We start from the raw sequence: 22,470 nt of genomic DNA, 5'->3' as shown, positions 1-22,470 counted from the left end.
CCCTCTCCCCCCATTGCCCCAAGCCCCACCACCCAACAGGGCCCCCCCTCCATCCCGGCCCCCTCCTCGCCCTACAGTCTAGGGGGCTCGTTTCTTCTAGAAGCATTTGAGGGTTTTTTTTCAGCAGTACTGTATCATGTCCATCTTTGGGGTGGGGGGTGGGGGGGGACAGAGGAAGCCATGCCAGTTTTGGAATGGGACAGAACGAACGACTTTGTCGTTGCCTTTCTCCTTTCATTTTCCGTCGTCTTTAAAACCCCTTGAGCATCAGTGCCACCAAACTATCGAAGCAAGAAAAGCCAAGAGACTGCAGGAACAAGGCAAGTGACTCCAGCTCTGTTTCAGCAAGGCTCTCCCCACCGTTTCCCCGCGCTTCACGGCGGTGATTCCAGGATAAATTGTGAAAATGGTTGAAGGTTCTCCCCGGGGAAGGGCTGCAAAAGGCTCCTCCAGGTGCAGAGCCTTGGAGCAACCTGAGATCATCTGCACAAATTCACGGTATGAGACTCGAGGGATGATGGAAAGCCAGCTTGCGTGCCAGCTGCCAGGTGAATAAAGACAACAGCGGGTCTGCAAGCACAGAAACCCCATAAATCTGAGCAGAATTGATGGTGGGCAGTTGTTTCCACAGCCTGTGAGTTGGAGAAGGGAAGGTCACCTTGGAAGGTCCAGAAAGGAGAAGGAGTAGGTCTCTGGTGTCTGGTTTTGGGTATGTCGGGATGTGGAAGTGCAGGTGAATGAAAACGAAGTGCCACCAGGAAAATGGATCATGTGGGAAATCAATCAGCGTGTCACCAGGCTTCAGCCTCCTCCCATGAGGACAGGAGTGAGACACAGCGGGTCGGTGCTCCCAGCGGGAGCTCACAGGGGCTCACAGCAATCTGGGAAAGGTCTGGTTGACAAAAGAGTCTTTGCATATGGTTTAGACTAATCACGTCCATCTAATTAGCACCTCTGCAGTTCAGCGCTGTAATTTAATGCTGTTTTCCATTCCTAAAGGAAAGTTTCTGAATACAAACAGGTGGTTAGGCGTATCAGTTTCTCTAAATCCAGTCTGCTTGGGCTCCTTGTTATTGTCAGTTTGAAATGGTTACCACTGATGCGTTCCTGTTTTTTCTGTAAATTACGTTCTTTTGCCCCGAAAATATTTCCACATGGATTTTTATTTTTTGTTTTCCTTTCCTGAATAAGTAGCAGATGTCTTCCAAACTCAAAGAGCCAGTGTGCTTACTCACTCTTGTCAACTCTCAGCAGCATCACTTCTCTACGCAGTTGTTGACTACAGCAGAAATCCCACACCAGATGCAAGATGGGCATCAGTCTTCCAAGAAATGCACTGGATGCATTTCTCCGTGCTTTCCTCCTTGTGGGACTCCCACTGTATTCCACACCACAGCCTATGCACACATCACAGCAAACTCTCTGAGCACATGCCTAGCGCTAGCAATAGGGGAGATCGCCGCGCTCCAGTCACTGGTTTACGGTCAGGATCGGTTCTCACTAAAGGACTGGAAATTGCCAAGTCATAAAGGGTAAAACTGTCTTGTTCTATGAATATCTAAGGGTTCTCATGCTCGTATCATTTTTTACCAGGTAAAGAAATACATTGCCAAGTGCTTACTTCAGTGCTGTTGGAAATATTAATTCTAGCTTTTCTTGCAGTTAAAAAAAAAGAAAAAAAAAAGAAAAAAAAAAAGAAAAAGAACAGATGAAAAAGACTCAGTGGAGACCTGGCTTGGGACCTCTTGGTAAGGACATTTGTGAATGAAGCCTGACCACAAGACCCAGGGTCAAGCTAACCCACGTTCGGTCAATGTGCCACTTTTAGGTGCCATAAACACAGCAACTACAATGGATCCGAAGTCTCATTTGAAGGGTGACCATTCACCCCAACACTGTTTTGTCTGCAGGCGGCACAGAGCAGTCCCCAATTTGGAGCAAAACCCGGTTTTGCCCCTCACTGTCTCAAGTTCTATCAGGTACAGGGCATGGTTGGTTCCATGAGATGACTTTGTGATGATGGTCGCGTTGGAGTGGGAAGCCTTTAACACCCCGACACAAGTTGGTTGGACTCCCTCTGGTGATGAATGGGATTTGGTGAGATGTTGAAAGAGTACGGTGTAATACAGGACTGATAAATATTTCTCTCAACAGATCCTCAATGTTCCAAAACAGGTTGGAAAAGAGATTGATTTTCAGCATTACGGCATTGAGGGTTTTTTTAGGGTCAATTAAGCAATAAACATAAACCCATAAATCTAAAGGAAAAAAATAATATCAGTGTATGCTCCATGACTGAAGCTAACTTCTTGCAGATGTATATAGGAATTTTCCTTCTCCCCAAACAGAGGGGGAAAAAAATCCACAGTAGGAAAGAAGCAAAATGAAACGTACATCGGGCTAGAAAAACAATCATTGCAAAATGCCCCCATGTAATCATCCCGTTTACGAATAAAAAATAAACTCCAAATTTTTTTTTTGTTGTACATATTATTACTGCATGCTTACCATATGTTAGATGGAAGCATTTCCTATCCCGTGTGGATAAAAGAACATTTTTCAAGTTGTAGTAAATTATTATAAAGCCAATGACATTTCATGGCATGTTATTGTATCAAGCTGTGCTTGTTGTATTTTTTTTTCTTTATGGTTGTATGGCTTTTTTTTATAAATGTACAAATATTTCCTGTAGTGACGAACACCTGCTTTACGTAGCACTAATTGAGGCACGGGGACGCCGGGCTGCCCACCCTCGATGCATTGGGAAGAGTTTTGCACATCCACCCTGAGCAACAGAACCCAATTTAAGGTATTAAGAATGAAAATTTGGGCCCAAATTGAAATGAACTCACAGACAATTAATGCTATGTAAATGAGGTCGAATTAGCTGGTGTGCCATGATATATGGCACCCTATGTATTCTCTCTGTATAAAACTTTCCTAGAAACACATTACACAGGCTATCAATCCACACTAGCCAGTTGTTAAGTAAAGGCTCATTATAGATCAAAAGGAGCTGAGTGGCACTACATCTGCTCCACGATTTCAAAGGACTTCAGCGGATCTCTCTGTTTACTACTTGCACATGCTCATATATAGGGTCAGTCTAAATGGCAATAAACAGATGTCTGATGGCGTTAATAAACAGTTTTCTTTGCTCAAAATAGATCACTTTGATTATCCCTTTGTGTTTAATTCAAGCGAAGCTTTCTATCAGTGTACCAGGGGACTGAGCAGCTGCATTCGACAAAGATTCCCATTTTTGTATGATTGCTAACATCACACATTATTGCTGGCTGCATTTTGAGGCATTCACCAAGGTGAGCTTTGGTGGCCATCAGAATTCTTCCTCTGCTCCTTGGTGCATGGAGGCAGCTTCTGTCGCCGTTAATTTTGGGGAATGTCTGGCTTTGGACCAATCTGTGCACAGTGACATTGCCCTATATGTGGTGCTGATGCAGCAAAGGAAAAGAAACAAGCCTTCTGCTCTGATGTTGGATTATGTTCTGTCACCTCAGCCAGTGCTGTGCAATGATGTTTTATTCCCTCTGTTTGTTGCATGTGTCATTTGTTAAATTCAGTCATTATTCTTGCTGACCTTGATGTTATTATTAAAGAACTACACAAATTTACGCTGGGCTCCATCAGATTCATTGGCTAGGTAGAGGGAGCAACCAGGAGAGAATCCTGGTCCACAAGTTATCCTGTAAAACCAACTTTCCACCAGCCTGGAGAATTCAAACTTGGGAATTTGTGCATTTCTGCCTGACACAAAAGCTGTTTTCATCTGGAGGTGACACAGTCTGTGCTGTCTGCATCACTACAGGTGTCTTGGTTGGCCAGTGGTTGACCAGCAGTTGACCGATGGTTGACCAACAGTTGACCAACAGTTGATCACAGCTTAACCATGAGCCAGCACCATGTCCAGAGCTCCCTTCCAACCTCTACAATTCTGTGATTCTGTGATGCCCAGAGCCTCACATCCCAACCACAGGATAATGTTTTATGCAGTTCACTGAGCAACTTCTAACAAAGGCAAGTGTAAATGAAGCACAACTGCGAGAAGTACCTAAGTATTCTTCCGCTCACATTTGCTGATAGCCCTTCATTCTTCCTCTCTGCTTAACGATCCAACACCCATTTGGATTTTGCTGTTGTTGGAATATTTTATTCCACAAAGATTAATAGAACACAGGCAAGTTCAGCCTCAACACACCCAGCCCTGTTTCAGCAAATGACTCATGCTTTTTAGCTCCTGAAAACATGAGCTAGCAGTTTAGAAGGGACCTCACAGCCCCCAGCACCATCCCTTGCTGTGGGCTGAATGTCCCCAACCATCTCAGGCTGCCCAGAGTCCCATCCATAGCCTTGGTGTATGAGAACTGCTGAGTTACAGCCTGAACCACTGATTGTGCACCTGGAGGAAAGACCCAGTCAGCCCTGGGAGCACAGGTGGAGGCAATTCACTGTGTGACAAGAAGGGCTGGAGCCTGACTCCACCTCTCTTAGGCCTCATTGAAGGGCTGGCTGCCACTGAGGAGGGATCTCTTTCTGGAGATCTCTCCTTGGTGGAAGCGTTTCCCTGTGAACCCAGAATCTTCTGATACGGGTGAGCAATCTACTTCCCTTCCTCTGTAGCACCTTGCTATCGTGACGGTCCTTCCACCTCTTTTGTAGCATCTTTTCCATGGTGTTGATCCTTCTGATCACTACGCTTGGGCACCCCCAGGGATGGGGCACTCGCAATTCTCTGAGCAGCAATGCCAGGGCCTCACTGCCCTCACTGTGATGAATTTCCTCCGAAATTTCCCCAAGAAATGCCATTTTTAGAACAGTGTGTGCAAAGCAACGAGCTGTGCGTGCAGTGCTGCTGAGCACGTGGCTGGCTTTGGGCAGCTGCAGAGTTCCTTGTTTAGCAGGAAAGCAAATTATTCTTTTTTTCTTCTTCTTTTTTTCTTTTTTCTTTTCTATTTTTGGCAAAGAAAGCCACTTCCATCTCATAGATATGGCTCTTGAAAGGGGGGGTTGATGGAAGCAGCCATGGCATCTTTTTGCTCTTTTTGCTGTTCGTGTTGCTGAAGAATGTAGCACTCTTTTTCAAGAAACAGACATAAAATCACTTGTAAGAACAACAGAATAAATCATGTTGCACGCAGACGGTGGCTGAAAGCCTGTAGCACACTGCCAGAATAAACCGCTGATGTCTCTTGAGATAATTTAAATATCTTTTAATATTTAAATGCTTTCAGAGCTCCCTCTTGCTAGCAGAGGAAGGCAAAATATCATTTCACAAAGGTGTATTTTCATGTCACAGGGCGTGCAGATGTGGCCTGAAGGAATGCCATGGGCTGACCCATCTTCAGCCCAAGCAGGGATTTTTCTGCTTCTTCACGGCCATTAACTCGTGAGGCCTTTTTCAGAGCTGGAGGAATTAATAGGGATGGAGAAGAGCATGCAAAAAATACCACAGCGAGTGGAAAACTGAGCTTAGCCTATGAGGTCACTTCTATTGCAAGGGGATTTCTGTGTTCCACTTTCCATTCCCATTTCAAATCCTTCCTGGCACATCCCTCCGGGTGTGCATGGCTCAGTTGTCCTCGATCCTTCCCTGCATTGGAGCCCCCTCAGTCTCCCCACTGGGCAATGGGACATCGGCATCCTTTTCCTATATGGTTTTCCTCAATGGAAAAATCTCTAGGAAACTAAAAGCTGAGAAGGAACAGAGTGTATCTACGCACCTCTAAGCCATTTTTGGGTGAGTAATGTGAAATCTGAGCGTCCATAGCCTTAGAAAGGTTTATCTGCCCACTGGCCCTCTGCCGCGCAACATCCCATCCTACCTAGGCAATCCCTGCACTGTTTTTAAGAAAAAAAAAATGGGAAAAATTCTCCAGGCCACGGGTCGGCTTTGGCTCTGCTCCCAGTAAACCAGAGCAAACCCTGTGCTGGTGGGATGTGAGGGACGGAGGCACCGTGACCCTGCGCTATCGGGAACAACAGAGCAGGATCCCCGTAACCACAGCGACAGCCAAAGTGGAAAAAATAATCAGGAACGGGTCGAGAGTATTTTTAGCTGCCTCCAATGCAGCACAGAAGCCAGCAAGAGATATATGGGCGATGTTTCCATTGAATGGAGCTTGGGAATCTCTGTTTTGTTGGGATATGACGTGAACTTGACGGTCGTTAACATTTTTGGGGGCTATGCCTCGTGCCTTTCTATGTGTTGATTGTAATCGTTGACAATGACAGAAGCCTATTTCACAGGCTGCCATGGAAGCAGGGGAGCTGTGCTCTTGCTAAAAATGCACTCCAATAACTTTAGGAGCATCAGACGGGTTTCTGTTTGTTTTCTTTGCCGTCCAGCTCAGAAGGTTAAACTGACGTCATCCTCTCTTGTCTGATCCTGTCTGGGTAGGGATGTGGATGGTTTGGTCCAGACTTCTCCCCTAGGCTTGCAAAATTATTATTTTATTGTGGTTTTTTTTTTGTTGTTGTTGGATTTTTGTTTGTTGGTTTTTTTTGTTTTGTTTTGTTGGTTTTTTTTTTTGGTTGTTTTTAGAGAAGGATGCGGAGGTAAATCATAGAATCATGCAATCATTTGAGCTTGAAGGGACCCTTAAAGGTCATCTGTTCCAGCTCCCCTGCAATGAACGGGGACAATAACCCATCAAAGATGAAAGAGGCAGATGTTGGCAGAGCTATGATCCTGGGTGCTCAGACAACAGCTTGTCCTCCAAACACAACAGCAAACCAGACAACTGTTCTCTTCTTTTCCATTGCAGGAGATCTTACAAGTGGCTTTTTAAATTTTTTTATTTTTTGACCCAAAATTGACCCAAATGGGCAGGATTCAGGTTGGATCTCAGGAAAAATTTCTTCTCTGAAAGAGCAGTGATGCATTGGCACAGGCTGCCCAGGGAGGTGGGCAGTCCCTGGAGTCACAGTCCCAGGAGCTGCTCAAGAACCACGGGAATGTGGCACTGAGGAACCCTAAGGGTACCTGGGGCCCTTACGTTCCCTGCAATAGGGCTTTGAAGGCTGGTGATGCTATGAAGTTGGGCTCCCATTTGGTTTCCTTCTCTGTAAACCAGCTCAAAGGTGAGCCTGCAGCAAGAGAAACCATACATGCCCAGCACCTGATGATGCTGTCCATCCCCAGAACAGCAGCAAAGCTCTGGACCCCATAGGGCAGCTCTGCAAGCATCACTTGGGTCCAGAGAAAGCTACACTGGGAGGATACAACTCCTGGAGCAGTGCTGTTGGTGGGCAGGATCTTGGCTGGTGCCGAGCTCACGTAGCTCTGTCTCATGGGCTGCATAGCTGCTGGGGATTTTTGGAATTAAAAATAATAAAAATCCCACAGGGTTAGTTCCTGTGGGTTCTTTAAATAACCAGAGAGTCTGCAGTAGGCGGAAGAAAGCTGAGGTCATGCTGCAAATATGGAGGTAACTCTATCTACTTACCCGAGGCCAAATTGGCACAGTTTGAAAGAGTGCCCAATAGAAATGAGAGACATGAGAGATAGTGACGAAGAAAGCGCTGCCCTGGCTGCTTTTCGGGACTGGATGCTATCAGACCTCACCCCAGCGTGTTTCCAGGCAGACAAAGGCACGTGGGAACAAATGCAAATGTTAACAGGGAGAGAGGGCCAAAGCCAAAAGCTTTGCATACATTCCTGAGAAGCACCATGGATATGGAAGGAGCTTCAGAAATTGTATCCCCTGGTCTGAAAACGGTGGAAAATCCCCAGATTTCTTCTTAGCATAACGCACGGTGCAACAAAGTGATGGTGCACGCATGGCCCTAAGTGAGGCTCATGTCATCGTTGCACCATTGCAGGATGTGGGACACAGCTCCCCGTGGCAGTGCTGTTTGCCCTTTGTGCAGCACCAGTACAGCAGGACTGCTGCCAAGCCAAGCACTGCAGGATTAAGCCTTGATGTATAGGATGCCTTAGAAGGGAATCTGGCTCCCCGTGCGAAACAACTTTTGATTTTTTGATTTTTCTCTTGGCAAGAGCTTCTCTTTGTCTCCAGATATATTGATCTCATGTCTGCTCCAGCTGGGTCTGCACAGCCATGCTTCCAGCCTTCCAAGCCTGCCCTTTAACAAACTTCCCCATAAAACAGAAGCAGCTCATGTGTCATGTACACCAGACAGGGGAGAGAAGCGTGCAAGTGAGAGCCAAAGAAATGCCATGTTCACTTTGTGCCATCCATCACAACGAAGCTGCTGCATGCAGGGCGTAAGCAGCAACAGGGGGGAGTTGTTCCCAGTGTTTCTCTCCTGCTCTACAGGTTGGGTGCACCCAACCTGTGCTGTGCTCTTCCCTGGCTCCACTGTACGCTTGTGGTTGGGTTGGAAGGGACCTAAAACCAACCCAGATCCAACCTGGCCATGGGCTGGGGCACCTCTCATAGCCCATGTGCCCAAAGCCTCATCCATCACCCCCAGTACCAAGGGCTGGGATTGCCCCAACCCAAGCGCAGCACCTTGTTGCATGGCCACATTGACCTCCGTTCACATTTTCCAGTTTGCTCCCATCTGTGCGTCCCCACCTCTACCATGGACAGAGCCACTTGTCCCCATCACAATGGACTCATGTCTGGAGATGCTGTTGATGCTCCAGGTGCTGGGCCCCCGCCCCTCGCTGCCTGCAGGGAATTTTGCCTAAATACAGCCTGGAGGAGACGTGGCCTTTCCTTTACGCCTCTTAGGGATGATGATTTCTTGCTGAAACAATTCGGCTGTGCAGCTGCCAACCAAAGCCGAGAGCTGGACCACCCATCATCTACTGCGGCCCACTTCTACATTCCCACAGCATAAAACTAAATAAATAAGGAGCAAAGTGTGAGAAACCACCCCCCCCCCCCAAAAAAAAAAAAAAAAAAAAAAGAGAGAAAGAAATGCTGGAAAGCTGCCAGGGAACCCACTTAGTTCTGCAGGTTAAATGCAGAGCCTGAGTGGAGCCATAGGAAGGGATTGCATCAGCTCATGGGATCATTTACTACTGAATGTCAGGAGGCAAAATTCGTGAGGCTTTCCCATAATAATCCAGCTTTAGGTGCAAACATTGCCACTGCTGACTTCTCTGTGCAGCAGCAGCAGAACAGCTCTGGGAGATGGGAAAACCAGTGCAAGGATGCTCCTACAGAGGGACAAAGAGCAGTTAATAGGTTGCATCCTTCGCCCTGGCTACACCACTCCATTGAACCCCCTCCCCTTCCCATGTGGTTCCTGTCCAAAAAAGCCTGACTTCATCTTTTTTTCCTCCCTTTCTACTGTTGCTGGAATACAACGCTCCATGGGCTGGCAACCCCACAGCGCTGCGGTTTGCTGCTGCGCTGCTTCCCACGCTCCAGGTTAGGCAGGAACGCACTCACGCTGCTGGAGAAGGACCTTCAGCCAAGGAAAGGGTTGGGGACGTTATCTCCAGGAGCAATTTCTTGCACGGCTGCATGAGTTTGCAGCAGGAATGAATGTGCTGGTTGGGCTGCAGACAAATGGAACCATGCCCAAGCAGCGGCGCAGTGCCCTGGGTTAGGAGCAAGCAGAAAACTCAATTATTTTGCTCCCGAGCCTGGCTCACATTGATTGAGTGGAGATGAAGGCTGATCACACAGCGGTGGCTGAAGGACCGAGTGCTGCTATGGGCTTTGTGGGCATGGTGGGGAAGGGCTAGGGTTGGACTTTGTGATCCTAGAGGCCTTTTCCAACCTTCATGTTTCTATGATTCTAGGAACTCTTTGTTTCTTGGGCTGCAGAAGCCAAGAAGGGATAGAACCCTTCATGAAAAGAAGACAAACACTGGTACCACCAAAGTAGAATATTCCTCTTTGGGCATTTGCTTTTAAATAAATAAATAAATAAATAAATAAATAAAGCATCTGTGGAGATTTTATTGCTTCAAACCTAAAACCAAGGTCGAGAACTGCAATGCGAAGCGCAACCAGAATAACCTGTGCCTTGTGTCACTTCTCCAGTGGGTTCTCTATGCCTCACTGCAAACCACTCCAAGCAGACAGGACCAGGGCGATACCCTGGGGGGTGGGCAGAGCCCAGGGCCGTGGCGTTGGCCGCCTGCAGCTCACCCACTGCTCCAGCAGCTCTCAGTCCTTGGGGGCAGTGATGCGATCCACCTGTGGAAACAGGGAAGTCTGGAGATGTGACCAGGGTATTATCCATAACCACTATCTATCTGGGGCATCAAACTGAAGGCAGCCACCCATGAATCCCTTGCTTCATTGCTTTTCCATGCAGTGCCTGCTCTGATACCTGTTGGCCTTTGGGTAACCCAAATAGGGATGGGTGCAGGGAGGAGATGCTGGGCTCTTCTTGGACAGATGTGACAGATTTTAAGCTGCTGCAGGAGCCAAACCAGAAGGGCAAAGGATGTTTTCTGTGCCTAGAGGAGATGCTGCTGTCCCAGCCCTTTGCTTTTTGGGAGGAGTCCTTCTGCAGAGCAATTTGGGGCTGTCCTGCCTGCTCTGAAACCAACTTCTAAGCGCAGAGAACCATAGGATCAAAGCATGGTTGGGGTGGAAGGGACCTTACAGCCCACCCAGCCCCACCCCCTGCCGTGGGCTGGGTGCCACCCACCAGCTCAGCCTGCCCAGGGCCCCATCCACAGCCTTGGGCGCTTCCAGGGATGAGGATGTGGGTGCCCCAGTGCCCTCCCAGCTGCCTGGGCTCCCTGCCATTTTCAGGATCCAGATGCAGGCAAGCAGCTTGTTTGTGTAAGGTTGTTGCCATAGGAATTTGTGAGGACCATGGGAACATATTTTAGTGGACTTTAAACAGGAAAGAATGGGTCTGAGGAGCTGGGGAGTTGGGGGGGGGAGGGGGTAGGTGTCCTGTCCTGGCTTTACTACTTGTACAGGAAAAGTATTTTTTAAGAAGAGCATGTCCAAGCTGCTCACTTTATCTAAGAAAATAAAAACTTTGATACTTTTACATGAATTTAACTAAAGACCAGTAATTCCATTTGTTTAATGTAGGGCACTTGATTTTATTCAAAGGGTGAGATACAAAAAAAGTAAGCAAAAAGACAGAACCCAAATTATAAAACACTACAGACAAAAGTAAGACATCTTCTGCATACAGCACACAACAGGAAACAAGGTACAGACTGGTCCCCACAAACCAAGCCAGCTGGATATGTACAAGCAGAGGCAAACAGACCCAAAGGGAAGAAATGGTGGTATCTGCCATTTCAAATGTCTATTTACACGCACTGAATTGAAGGCAAATAGTTTTATCCTTTGATTCGAACCAAATGCTTCCTGATTTCTTCCTCCTGATCCAGTGGAGGGACTCTGTGCTTTGAGGCAAATTTGGTACCGCCTGGCAGGATCTAAAATCAGCCACAGCCCAACACCAACATGCCAAATTGCAGCTCCCCCATCCATCCTGCACGCTGCTGCTCATGGTGCCAAGGACTGCTACCAGAGGGGAGAAAACCCTCACACAAAGCACTAATGTTGCTCCTCCTTTGGCCTTCAGATGTCTCACTCTACAGCTTAACCCAACCCAGTTTGTCCAGGCTATCGTTAGGGATGCTGATTAAGCAAGACTGCATCACGTTGTCGTAAGCATGAGATTCTCCCACTTGTCTCAAAGCTTTCACTAGTGCAGCTCTTTACATCCAAAGAGACTTTATGAAGAAGGATGCAGCTAGAAGGGCATCCCCAAGCCATCACTGCACCCCACAGACACCAGGCTACCCCAGCACTGCTTTGGGCTCTCTGCAATGACGTATGTGCAGACAGTACTCACTCCTCTGACAAATTCAGAGCTGCACGCAGCCTTTCCTCAGTGCAGGTAGGAGGAAAAACCTTTCTGTCAAACGTATGCAGCAACGGGCAGCTGCTATGCAAGATGAGAAGGGGCTTTATTGGTGTTTACCCGTGGCTGGATTTTAGCAAGGGGCTGCTGGATGCCTGCACACCTCCGTCAGGAGGAGGGAGTCGGGCTGGCTCAGTAAGCAAAACATTCATCCTGGAGAGCAGAAGGCTGACTGCCGTCAATAAATATCACGAGACCTCCTAAAAGTCGGCTAGGGAAAAAAGAGAAACATCGTCTGTTCATCGAAACACAACACGTCTACACAAAATGAGGTAAGGAAAGCTAAGAAGAGTCCTTTATACAGTCTCACTTCACACCGGCATGGCAATTAACAATGAGATGCTTTACAGGTTCCCTACCATGCTCATCAGAGAAATTCTTCATTGCAAGCGTGCTCCACTGAAGCATGACAACGTCCTAGCTGCAAGCACTGCACCTCTCTTTGGGCAGTTTGTACACTGCAGGCAGTTTGCTGGCAACCTGCAGAACGCAGGGGGTGAACACTACCTTACTTCAGACAAATGAAGAATCTGTCGCGGAGAATTACAGAGAATAAGGATTTGTCTATCACAGCATTAGAACCAAGGAGCTCAGCAATATCTGCGCAGTTACATCCGACAGGAGAGTGCCAAGACTTACTACGTTTCTGATTTCGAATCCTGTTCTTTGGTCCTCTTTGTACCATGAATATTTAACAGCCTGCGTTACCAGCTTCTCACTGAACAGCAATCTGCATTTGGAGGGGTCTACCAACCACCCTGCCTGCCACGTCGACCACCCTGTTTGCCAGGAGACTGGGGTCAGCCGGCAGACCATTACCTGCACAAGGCAAGATAAGAGCAATGCTTGGTGCTTTTCTTCTCAACAGGATAGGAGAAACAGATCTTCAAACCATTCTCTTGCAGCTTCCTTCCCGTCAGACCTCACGCTAACAAGAACACAGGGTGTGGAACTGCAAGCCCTTACGCTGGGCACTGGGGGGGACCTTCCTTGGCTCCCAGCCCCCACGCTCAAGGTTCACAGCTTCCATTAACAAGGAGAGTGGCAGCAGGAAGAGGAACTGCCCCCAAAGTGTTAGCACTGAACACACACTGTTTGCTGGCTCCTTTGGGGGAATTACCCCCTTCACAAGGAGGGCAGCCTCCTGGTCACTGGGAGGAGTCAGCGCCTCGTGAGCAACTGCTGTACAAATACAATGCGACATTTCCTACTTGGTTCTTAGACACTGGCAGCACAATGCATTCATAAATTAATAGTCTGAATACAATATTAATAAACATACAAATGTTGGCTTCGAGAAACCGTTTCCAGGCACGCAGCATTTTACTCATTAATGTAACGAAACAGCCTCCAGCTGATGATGAACTGAAGTCAAATAGGTTACTGCAGATTGATAAAAAGCAGAATTGCCACTGTCTTTGGAAACGCTGTGCTCCGTGCAGTCCTCTTCTACTGCAAATCATCCACCAGTTTTAAATGGTAACAGATGGTCCCCAAAGACTGCATTTGTGAAAGCAGTTTTCGAAGGGGCTGCAGTTTGGAATATTCACCAGGACTCGGCAAGCATTGCTTTACACCTTGTACCATGCTTTTGCATGTATAAAGCTAATTCAAAACCCATCAAGCTGGTAGCAATTCACCTTTTTGCATTAGGAAACACCCAATTAACGGCCCTTTAATGACTTGTGCGAAGTCTTGAAGGCATGTTTTCTGTGTAACTTCTGATTCTCTACAATCTCATTAAAAAAAAATCGTTACCAAAGTTTACATTTCCATCGAGTCTATCAAGTTTTATCCCCTCCAATTTCAAACCAGCTGAATTTGACACAATCACGTATGACGCTACAACCGTATGAGCTGCTCTGAAATAAACCAGAACCCATGCACTTAAGGGACTTTGTCTAACATAGCAAGCCTCAGGGAGAGATTCAGTGCTGCCTCTGCCTGAGAGACAGAAGGCAGAAACCAGTAAGTGACCTGCAGCAAAACAGAGCCCATTCCTTAGGACCTCTTTGTGGTGCCACAGCTCTCAGCTGAAGAGGGAAAAATCTCCATCCTTCAACACTGGAAGAGTGCTGCTTGTTTAAAAGCCAATTAAAACCAACCAAATAAACACCACCAACAACTGAGCACTGTTCCCCCTCCTCTTTTTTTTTTGGTAGGCATCCATCGTGCTGAGCCAGACACTGCTTCCACTTGCACTTGAAGGCGCGAGTTCCACCATCTTCGTGGGTACAACTACAGAGAGCTGCTGGTGTCACACGGCGTGAGTGGCCCAGCTCTAGGAGATTGTCAGCTGCTAGGTGTTTGGCACGGATAAAATCTTTCTGAAGCAACGTTACTTCCTCAGCACATTTACCACGTGCCTAAAACTTCAGAGGCTGCGACAGGGCAGTTGAATCCCCTTTCATCAATGAGGCAGAAGTTGACCCAAACGCTCACTTACAGTTTCTCCCACTGTTAAAATACCTGCACAAGCACGACCGTGACCAGTAGCAGCTCTTGTTCCAGTTGTACACTCTGGTATCACTGCCTGAGAGCATGACAGGTAATGCATCGAATGGTTTCTCACCAACAATTGGAATGAGCCACGCTGGATAAGAAACAATGACAGTATCTGAAAGTAAAGTGGAGGGCCCTTTACCTAGAAGACTCAGTAATCTTTAAAGAAAACCATTTAATAGCTTTCATGGAAATCTATTCTTCAAAAAAACCCAAAGCTATTGGCATAGCATGTGTGGAATCAATTTGACAATCACTGATGTAATGGAATTACGGTGATCTTGTACACAAACAATCATTTACCAAAATAAGATTTACCTAGGGGACTTTAAAATCAAGTTATTTTGGTACCAAAAAGAGTCTTTCACTTAATTCCCCTTTGCCCCTATGATTCAGATGATCTTTCACTCTACAGTTACGGACTTGGCCAGATTTCTTGGAAAATCAACCTGCAGAGAGGGAGGAGAAAGAAGATGCTCGTGAGTATTGACACACTTCCTTAGTGCACAACTCTGTAACGTGCGGAGTGTTTGTTCTGCATTTAAACTGAGATCAACTGAACACATTTCCCTGCTAATTAGGATAATCAGTGCAGAAGAAGCCCATCGACCTCAGCTGTTATGACTGTTAAGAACAAAAGACTCGGTCCCTTTGGTCTATGTTGTTACAGATCTCAAATACAAGTCACTGCAGTAAGAGGTAGAGGCCAGTGTCTGTGTTAAGATCAAATAACCAACACAAACAGACTCTGCATCTCGAACATCCTTCTGTGGGTTTTCTAGCTTCCTTCAAGTTCCCTGCCAGCCCTCCAGCACCAGAAAACAGACACGTCCAAGCTCAAACTGCACAGTTCTCAGCCACGTGTCACAGACCACCCTCACATTTTGCTCACAAAAAGCTTCTGCAGTCGCTAGGTCCACTATTTACCCTGGTTCCAATAACTCAAGCAGACACACTGACAACCCCCACAGACTTCCAGCCTCACCCAACACATCTTTTCCAGGCATGCAGGTAGCAAACACAAATGCAAGAGGCGAGGAAGGGAATTAGGAAGGGAATAGCGTACTTACATCGTATCCTCTGAGAACTGCAAGGTGAAAAGCCAGAAGCTGAAGGGGGATAACGCTCAGGATCCCCTGCAGACAGTCCACAGAATGAGGAACTTTGATTGTTCTCTTATTGTTCTTAATTGTCTCGATGTCTTCCTTGTCACAAATGATGACAGGTCGCCCCTGGAAGCAGGAAAGGCAAATTTTGAATTAAAACAGGTCTGGAACATTCTCTTTTTCACTATTCACAGATTGATGGTGGCAAGAACTTTGCTCTTACTTCACAACAAACCAGCTTAACATCACATGGGCATCCCTGTAGCACATTTTAAAGGATAAACAAAACCCACCAGGCTTCTGCCTCTGCTGCCTTATGTCAGTGCACTCCTCTCATTAAAACACAACACCAATGCATTCTGCACGCGTACATGACCGCACAGTCTGAAGTGTTCCCTCTTCTGTGACCTGACAGAGCTGGCAAATCCCAGAGGCTTAAAAGCAAACCCCACACAAGTCATAGAAGTTGCTAGTGGAATGTGTTCTTAGCTAGTGAACAAGTGTTAGAACTGAAAACTAGCCCAGTTCTATGGGTTCTGGAGGAATTATCTACAAACACCTTGGACCCAACCCACATTGCCACAAAGCTCTCAGCCTCCAGCTTCTATTGCCCTGTAAGACCTGCAGCAGAAACCGTCATAAATTTAAGAATGAAGATACTAATCAGTCTCTCTCCTGCTCTTTTTTTTAAATATTATAAAAAATTGCATGTAAAAAGCCTACAAGGACTACTTACTGAACTCACATTTTAGACAGTGACAGTGAAGCAGATAGGTAGGGTGCCCTATAAAGCTGCTTCTACACTAAAACCTGCAAAACTCTGATGCACTAGAAGCTTTTCCAGGTACTTACTTGTCGTGCAATCACCTGCTGGAGAGCGTTCTGGCACTTAGCATACGTATGGTCTCTCATGATGATCATGATAACAGGCATGAGTTTGTCCACCAATGCAAGAGGGCCGTGCTTCAGCTCACCTGCCAATATCCCTTCAGAGTGCATATAGGTAATTTCTTTAATTTTCTAGATGGGGAAAAAAATAATACTTCATAAGGTCTTATGATTTGCCACCAGTCAACACATACATCATCACAGCCTTGAACTGGGCAGGTAAATGGAAAGAGGACGTGTGTGCATGTTCACAGGTGACAGCACAAGGCCAAGAGGAATCTTTCCAGAGGTAAAAATTGCAGTACACAGGTTCTGGAGAAGGTACGTGCTCAGTTTGGGAAGCAATTCTGGAAACATCACCCCAGCAGTTCAAATAATTGGTTTTATTAGGGTGTCCTGTCTGTCACAGCAATCCAAATAGACATAAAACATTCCCAATGTGAACGCTGAAGCTGAAAATACATTTCAGTCCACTGCAGCCAGCAGCTGTGATGTGAATTGGGTATCTTTACATGGAAGTAACAGCAGTGGTAGGGCGGGTTCCAACTATTTCAGCTTGTGTTGGCCAGCAGACCACAGCTGTTCGCTGTTTATAAATCAACTTGTAGCCAGGTGTCTAATCTAAGCCCACAGCTAAGTGCACTTGAAGAGGTTTCAGATAAAGAAATCTCTTACCAAAGCTCCCTCGAGGCACGTAGCATAGTGGTAGCCGCGTCCCATGATGAGAACAGACTTCTGATGGTACAGCTCCGTGGCTAGCTTCTGGATCTCGTCGTCCATACTCAGCACTTCTTTAATCAAGTCTGGAGGAATCAGAGTTGTGTCTGCTTATAGCCCTGCATCTCTCAAACTGCCCATACTTCATACATACAGATAGCAGTGACTTGCAGAGTGGACCCAGTGTTTAATAGTCCAACTTAGTGCTCTGAAGCCATCAGAGAGAATGTAGTTGCAAAGTTATCACTAGCAGTCACTTCGCACAAATCTCATCCCTTCCATCTTTCAAAAGCAAAGCTTAGGCACTGTCAGGTTCACTTGTGCTATTAATTATTACTTGGCAAGATGGAATCAATGCTGTTTTTCCTACCTGGCAGTCCTTTGAGGCCACGCATGATTTCCTTGCGTCTTTCTTGCATAGAAATTCTGTCATCGCACATCATCAAAGCAAACATCACCAAAGAGACAAACTGGCTGGTATAGGCCTAGTGAGGAGATGGGAGAAAGGAGGAGAGAGAGAAGCATGTTATTAAGACAGAAAGCAAACAGTTGTCACCTACTACAACGTCCTTCAAGTAGCTGCTGATTTTATTCTTAATGCATTACTAAATGGTGGCTTTCCTTCCAATCAAGCAGGAAAGAGGAACACGAGCAAAGAGCACTCCTAGGAATCCTGGCAACTATAAAATCCTATTTTGTGACTATAGCTTTCTGTATTTGAGGGAGCAAATGATGACAGCACTGACGATCAGCAGACCCAGTGATGGAGATGCACAGCGGGAGCCCACTGCTACATCTGGACACTGTGACACTGTACAGCTGTCTGTAGGGTTTTTGGACCCCATTCAAAAAAAGCAAAGTCTACTGGAAAGGTGACTTCCCACCCTTCCTCCCCCCAGCTCTTCAGGAACAGTTTCTGAACACTTCACCTCGCCTAGGCTCTCTTAAAGATCTCAGTGACCGGTATCACCAACTCTGGGGAAAAATAATCGACACAGTGCCCAAGGCAACTCTATCTGCAAAAACATTTGAGGCATAGAATCCAACAGCCATTATGAAGGCTAGGCTTTGAAGTCCTGAAAAGACAAATGTATTGATGAAATGCTCTGCAGAGCCAGCCTGGGATTGACGTCGCTTAGAAATAAGATGAAGGTTTGTAGTAGTTCTGCCCCTTTCTCAACCACGATCAAACAACTCCCACGTTGATATGCTGGAGAAGAATTCAACAGCTCTGAAGGAATTTAGAAAAGCTTCGGTGATGCCGACTAGGAGAGTGTGATACAGCATGGGATCTCCTGCTTTTGGGTAGCATGCAGTTGAAGACGTGTTAGCAATGTTTAGATTGTCTATCATGTGTTCTCAAAATGAACCTGAATGTACAGCCTAAGGGGAGAACCTCTTCCAGTTCATATTTTATACACACACAACTTTGGTAACTCCCCACATTTCCAGGGAGAAAACACCATTTTCACTTATCTCTGAACATTGGTTATGTGAAAACAACCCAGTGACAAACAACTCGTTCAAAGTTTTCTTGTAACGGACTCATGAATTTTCCATGATCAAATTCCCCACTGAACTATTAAACTCCAATGTGGTTTTTGGCCGAATTTATGTAACAGATTGACATCATCTCGCCTCTAAATATAACTAAATCAAAGCAGATTTCACCGTGCAGAAGCACTTCATTGAAATGAAATGCAGCAAAGCACGGTATTTTAAACTGTATCACACACAGCCAGATGCATCAACCAAAGAAAAACTCTTAGGTGGACACAAAAAATGGCTTTATTTTATAGACTGTTCTCCCATTTGCTAAAAGTAAAGCTTTAACATCAGCATTCTTTAGTAAAGCAATGTGATTCAGGGCAGTTATGTACTAAGTTTCTAAAATGCTTACAATTTCCTTTTCCATCTTAAGACCTTAGTTTAAACCAAGACTGCAACTCAGGACAAACGACAGAGAAGAGAATTTTTGCCTCCTAGGGCATTCTTCTCTCTGAGCCCCTTTTGTTTTCAACATTTAACACTGCTTCCTTGCCAATAGTTCCTTTACAAAAAAGAAAAAAAGTTCTTTGCAAGATACAAGAAAATCAACAGCATCACGGTGCACATGGTCATTGATTACACAGTCATCAACTGCAACTGTTAAAAAAGGAATGGAAAGCATTCCGAGGACCCATATAATAACCAGCCTCTTCACAAGAGATTCAGTAAGGTCTATGAACTCGGTATTACCTTGGTACTGGCAACCCCTATCTCTGGTCCTGCATTGATATGGACTCCACAATCGGTCTCCCGTGATATAGAGCTGCCAACTGTGTTGGTTATGCCTACGGTTAAGGCTCCTCTCTCTTTGCAGTACCGAAGACCCATCAAAGTATCTGCTGTCTCACCTGAAAAGACACATTTTCCAATGCTGCCATTTGGTATGGGTTACTCCTGCCACTGCAGATGTAGAGCTGCAGTGCTTTTCCAAATAGAATCTTATAGGTTTGTGTTTGTCTGCAAGTCAAAGGAGTCAGCAATTAAAAAGGTTGGCTTAAACGAACTCAACAGGTGGGAAAATAGAAACCTCACACTGGTGATGGCAGCAGTGATGTTTGTGAGCTGAGCTCCGCAGATGGGACTAGAAGCTGCCATATATCCCATCAGTTTGCCTTTCTCCTAAAAGAACACCTCTTTTGAGGTGCTCCTACCCATATGACGATAGGAACACAAAGCCAGTTAGGTTCACTCCTACTTCAATACTCCAATACAAAAACAACGCTGGCTGCACGCTGCATTACGCACTACCAGGCAACAGGGTGGAAATCTAAGGCTAGAAAAACAGATTTATGGGTGGGGGGGAAACAGGGGTTACTTGAGTATTTGGTTTGGTTTTGTAATGCCTGATGACCAAGCTTAGGTTCCAGGAAAACCCTTGCTTGTTTGCCACATCCAACACTTCAGGGGAAAGATGTATCCTCTAGGGTGCCCTCAGTCAGTCCCTGCTAAGTTTGGGGCAGCGCAGCTTTTAAGGGGAAAAAGCAAAACGTTTCAAAACCTGGGAAAAAACCACAACACTTACATGTGTCCCCTACAAAGAAGGGACCCTCTAAGTTACCTGACACTGATCTTGCTACCGAAAACATTTGATTGCATTGAGGAAAAACTAATCACTAGTTTTAATAACAAAGCTGAAGACCGGCGGTGACAATCTGCAACTAAAATGAAAATAAATACATCATTGCCACTGTCCTTGGAAATATTTTAAATAGGATATATCACTATAATTTTTTTTTTTTTTTAAGCTTAACTGTGTGTTTTCTCTCTCATTCCATTCCAAGGCTGCTGTATTTTTTCTGTAATAGTTTCAGGTCTTTTACGGAGCAAATCCACCGTGCAGCTCAGTATCTGGTAATGCTTTAACTAAAGCATTAAAACTATTCAAAAGAAACTACTGTGTTGTCTTGTCCCAGACCTCAGAAGAATGCTTTTTCAGTCTGCTGGTTGATGGAATATTTCCTCACAGAGAAAGGAAACAAAACCACCATCACCATATGTAAGGCTCAGCTAAATGAAATCATGCAGACGGACAGAGGGAGAACCACTCTGTTTTCTCCCCATCTCCAGCATGTCTGTGCCAATTTCTTCCCTCTGCACGTAGGATTTGCAGTCCTACAGGCAGGCACAAGAATTCAGCCCCGCTGCTTTTGGCCTCCCAAGCTTACAGGAAAGACGTGAGCAATTTGGGTGGTAAAGGGAGACCGTACCTGACTGGCTGATGAAAAAGCAAACATCATCTCTGAAGACAGGAGTGTTTCTGTCCAGGAAATCACTGGCTAATTCAACCATCACAGGTAATTCAGTCAGCTCTTCCAGAACTTGACGGGTCTGGCAAAAGGTGATGTCAGAAAGATGACGTATCGTGGTTAGAAAACTAAGTGTTCAAACTGCAAAAAAGCTTTCTGGTTGCCATACACTGGAAAATATTACTATCAAAATACATTAAAAAAAATTAGCAGTGGATTATATTTTAATTACTCAGTATGCTTGAGTCACATACAACTATGCCCGTGAAAAGCTACCCTGCTTCTGGCCCCATAAAAAGCCTACAGGGCCAAGTGCTTCCAATTGTTCTGAAAAATTCTTCCTTCTTAAACACTTTCATTCCATCAGACTACAACTTGTGTTACCAACGAATTCAAGAGCCACCATCAGTATCCAGGCCAAGCCAGAAGCTTGCTGTGGCTGCTCAACTGGATACTATCAACATTTCCATAGAGCACTCAAGCGTTCAAACTTTTAGTTCCTCCATTTGTTGCTGGCAATTTGAAAACCTGGTGAATACAGCTTCCAAAAGGTCTTCACCAAGCAGTGCACATTTGCTCAGCATTATCATCTCGTCCTCATCCTGCTGACGGATGCAGCAGCGTTCAGCTCTACCTGCAGCTCACAAACAGATTGAGACTGACCACTTACTGCAACTCCAGCATGGTAACTTGTCCCACAGGCAATCAGGATTAAACGACGACACCTCTGAATCTCCTTGATGTGATCCTTCAAGCCACCGAGATTCACTGCAAGCAAGATTCAGAGAGAAAAATTAGGGTGGCCAAGTAGCAGAACTTCTCAAGATTACTGGTGTGAATAACTACTGGACATTGCACTGCCAAAAATAAAGAAGGATTCATCTCAATTACCAGTGTAGTCATCAAAGTTGACCCTTCCTCTCATGGTATTAACGACGGATTCTGGCTGCTCAAAAATCTCCTTTTGCATGAACGAGCTGAAGTTACCTATTAAAAAAATAAAAGACAAGTGAATACTTTGATTTACCTCCTGGTAATTTACATTCATATGGGGAAAAGCTCGGATCAGAGTCACTGAGATGCCAGTTACCAGTCAGAGATGACTTTTCATGCCTGTATGTAAGTATCTAATAGTAAGGTTCATTAAGCCGGTATTTCATTTCTTACCAAAGCATCAGCTCATCATGAGAACTGGATTCAAAGTACCAGAACGTGTCAAGTGATGGCTAGATCCAGAATGGCAAGCTGGTTAGGGCTCAATCTCAGAAAATACTGATGCCTCCAAGCAGGAGGCAAAATCCTCAGCCCCATAATTCTCATTAAGGTGTTAGCTTGAGGGAGGCTCATTAGATGCAAGATCGATTTCTTGCACCATGAGGGTGAGGTCAAGCACTGGAACAGGTGCTAAAAGAGGCTGTGGGACTTCCACCCTTTGACATACTCCAAACTCAACTAAATAATGCCCTGAACAACCTGATCCAGCTTGTCAGTATTAGAATTACCATCAGATTTCAGTCTCTGCTCTCTTACTTGAAGAAGACAACTTGATCCAGGTTGTGCAGGACCAGATCATCCCTTCACTACCTGAATTACTCTGTGACTGTGCGTATGTGCATCCA

General features: G+C 45.7%; 2 protein-coding genes across 5 annotated transcripts in view; one reads left to right on the top strand and one right to left on the bottom strand.

Annotated features, from left to right (window-relative positions):
• Positions 1-3,632, top strand: part of ANTXR1 (anthrax toxin receptor 1) — a 97,077-nt gene extending 93,445 nt beyond the window's left edge. The window contains exon 19 of the mRNA XM_021375010.1: positions 1-3,632. This exon is cut by the window's left edge and continues 110 nt beyond it. Coding sequence (XP_021230685.1) covers positions 1-82 — 82 coding nt within the window. The 3' untranslated portion in view covers positions 83-3,632.
• GFPT1 (glutamine--fructose-6-phosphate transaminase 1) overlaps positions 9,880-22,470 on the bottom strand; it is a 29,566-nt gene continuing 16,975 nt past the window's right edge. For 3 of the 4 annotated variants that reach the window (XM_021374809.1, XM_021374811.1, XM_021374812.1), the window contains 9 exons: positions 21,743-21,838; positions 21,522-21,619; positions 20,813-20,933; positions 19,296-19,453; positions 17,428-17,542; positions 17,016-17,143; positions 16,305-16,472; positions 15,417-15,578; positions 10,979-14,795 (listed from right to left, as the gene is read on the bottom strand). In XM_021374809.1, coding sequence (XP_021230484.1) covers positions 14,751-14,795; positions 15,417-15,578; positions 16,305-16,472; positions 17,016-17,143; positions 17,428-17,542; positions 19,296-19,453; positions 20,813-20,933; positions 21,522-21,619; positions 21,743-21,838 — 1,091 coding nt within the window. In that variant the 3' untranslated portion in view covers positions 10,979-14,750. Of the gene's footprint in view, positions 10,140-10,978; positions 14,796-15,416; positions 15,579-16,304; positions 16,473-17,015; positions 17,144-17,427; positions 17,543-19,295; positions 19,454-20,812; positions 20,934-21,521; positions 21,620-21,742; positions 21,839-22,470 lie in introns of those variants that run through there. The other variant, XM_021374810.1, reaches the window with a different exon arrangement.

The sequence above is a fragment of the Numida meleagris genome, chromosome 21 (assembly GCF_002078875.1).
Source record: "Numida meleagris isolate 19003 breed g44 Domestic line chromosome 21, NumMel1.0, whole genome shotgun sequence".
In the NCBI taxonomy this organism is placed as follows: Eukaryota; Metazoa; Chordata; class Aves; order Galliformes; family Numididae; genus Numida; species Numida meleagris.
The sequence above is the reverse complement of the archived record's forward strand: the minus strand, read 5'-3'. Positions and strand labels throughout refer to the sequence as shown.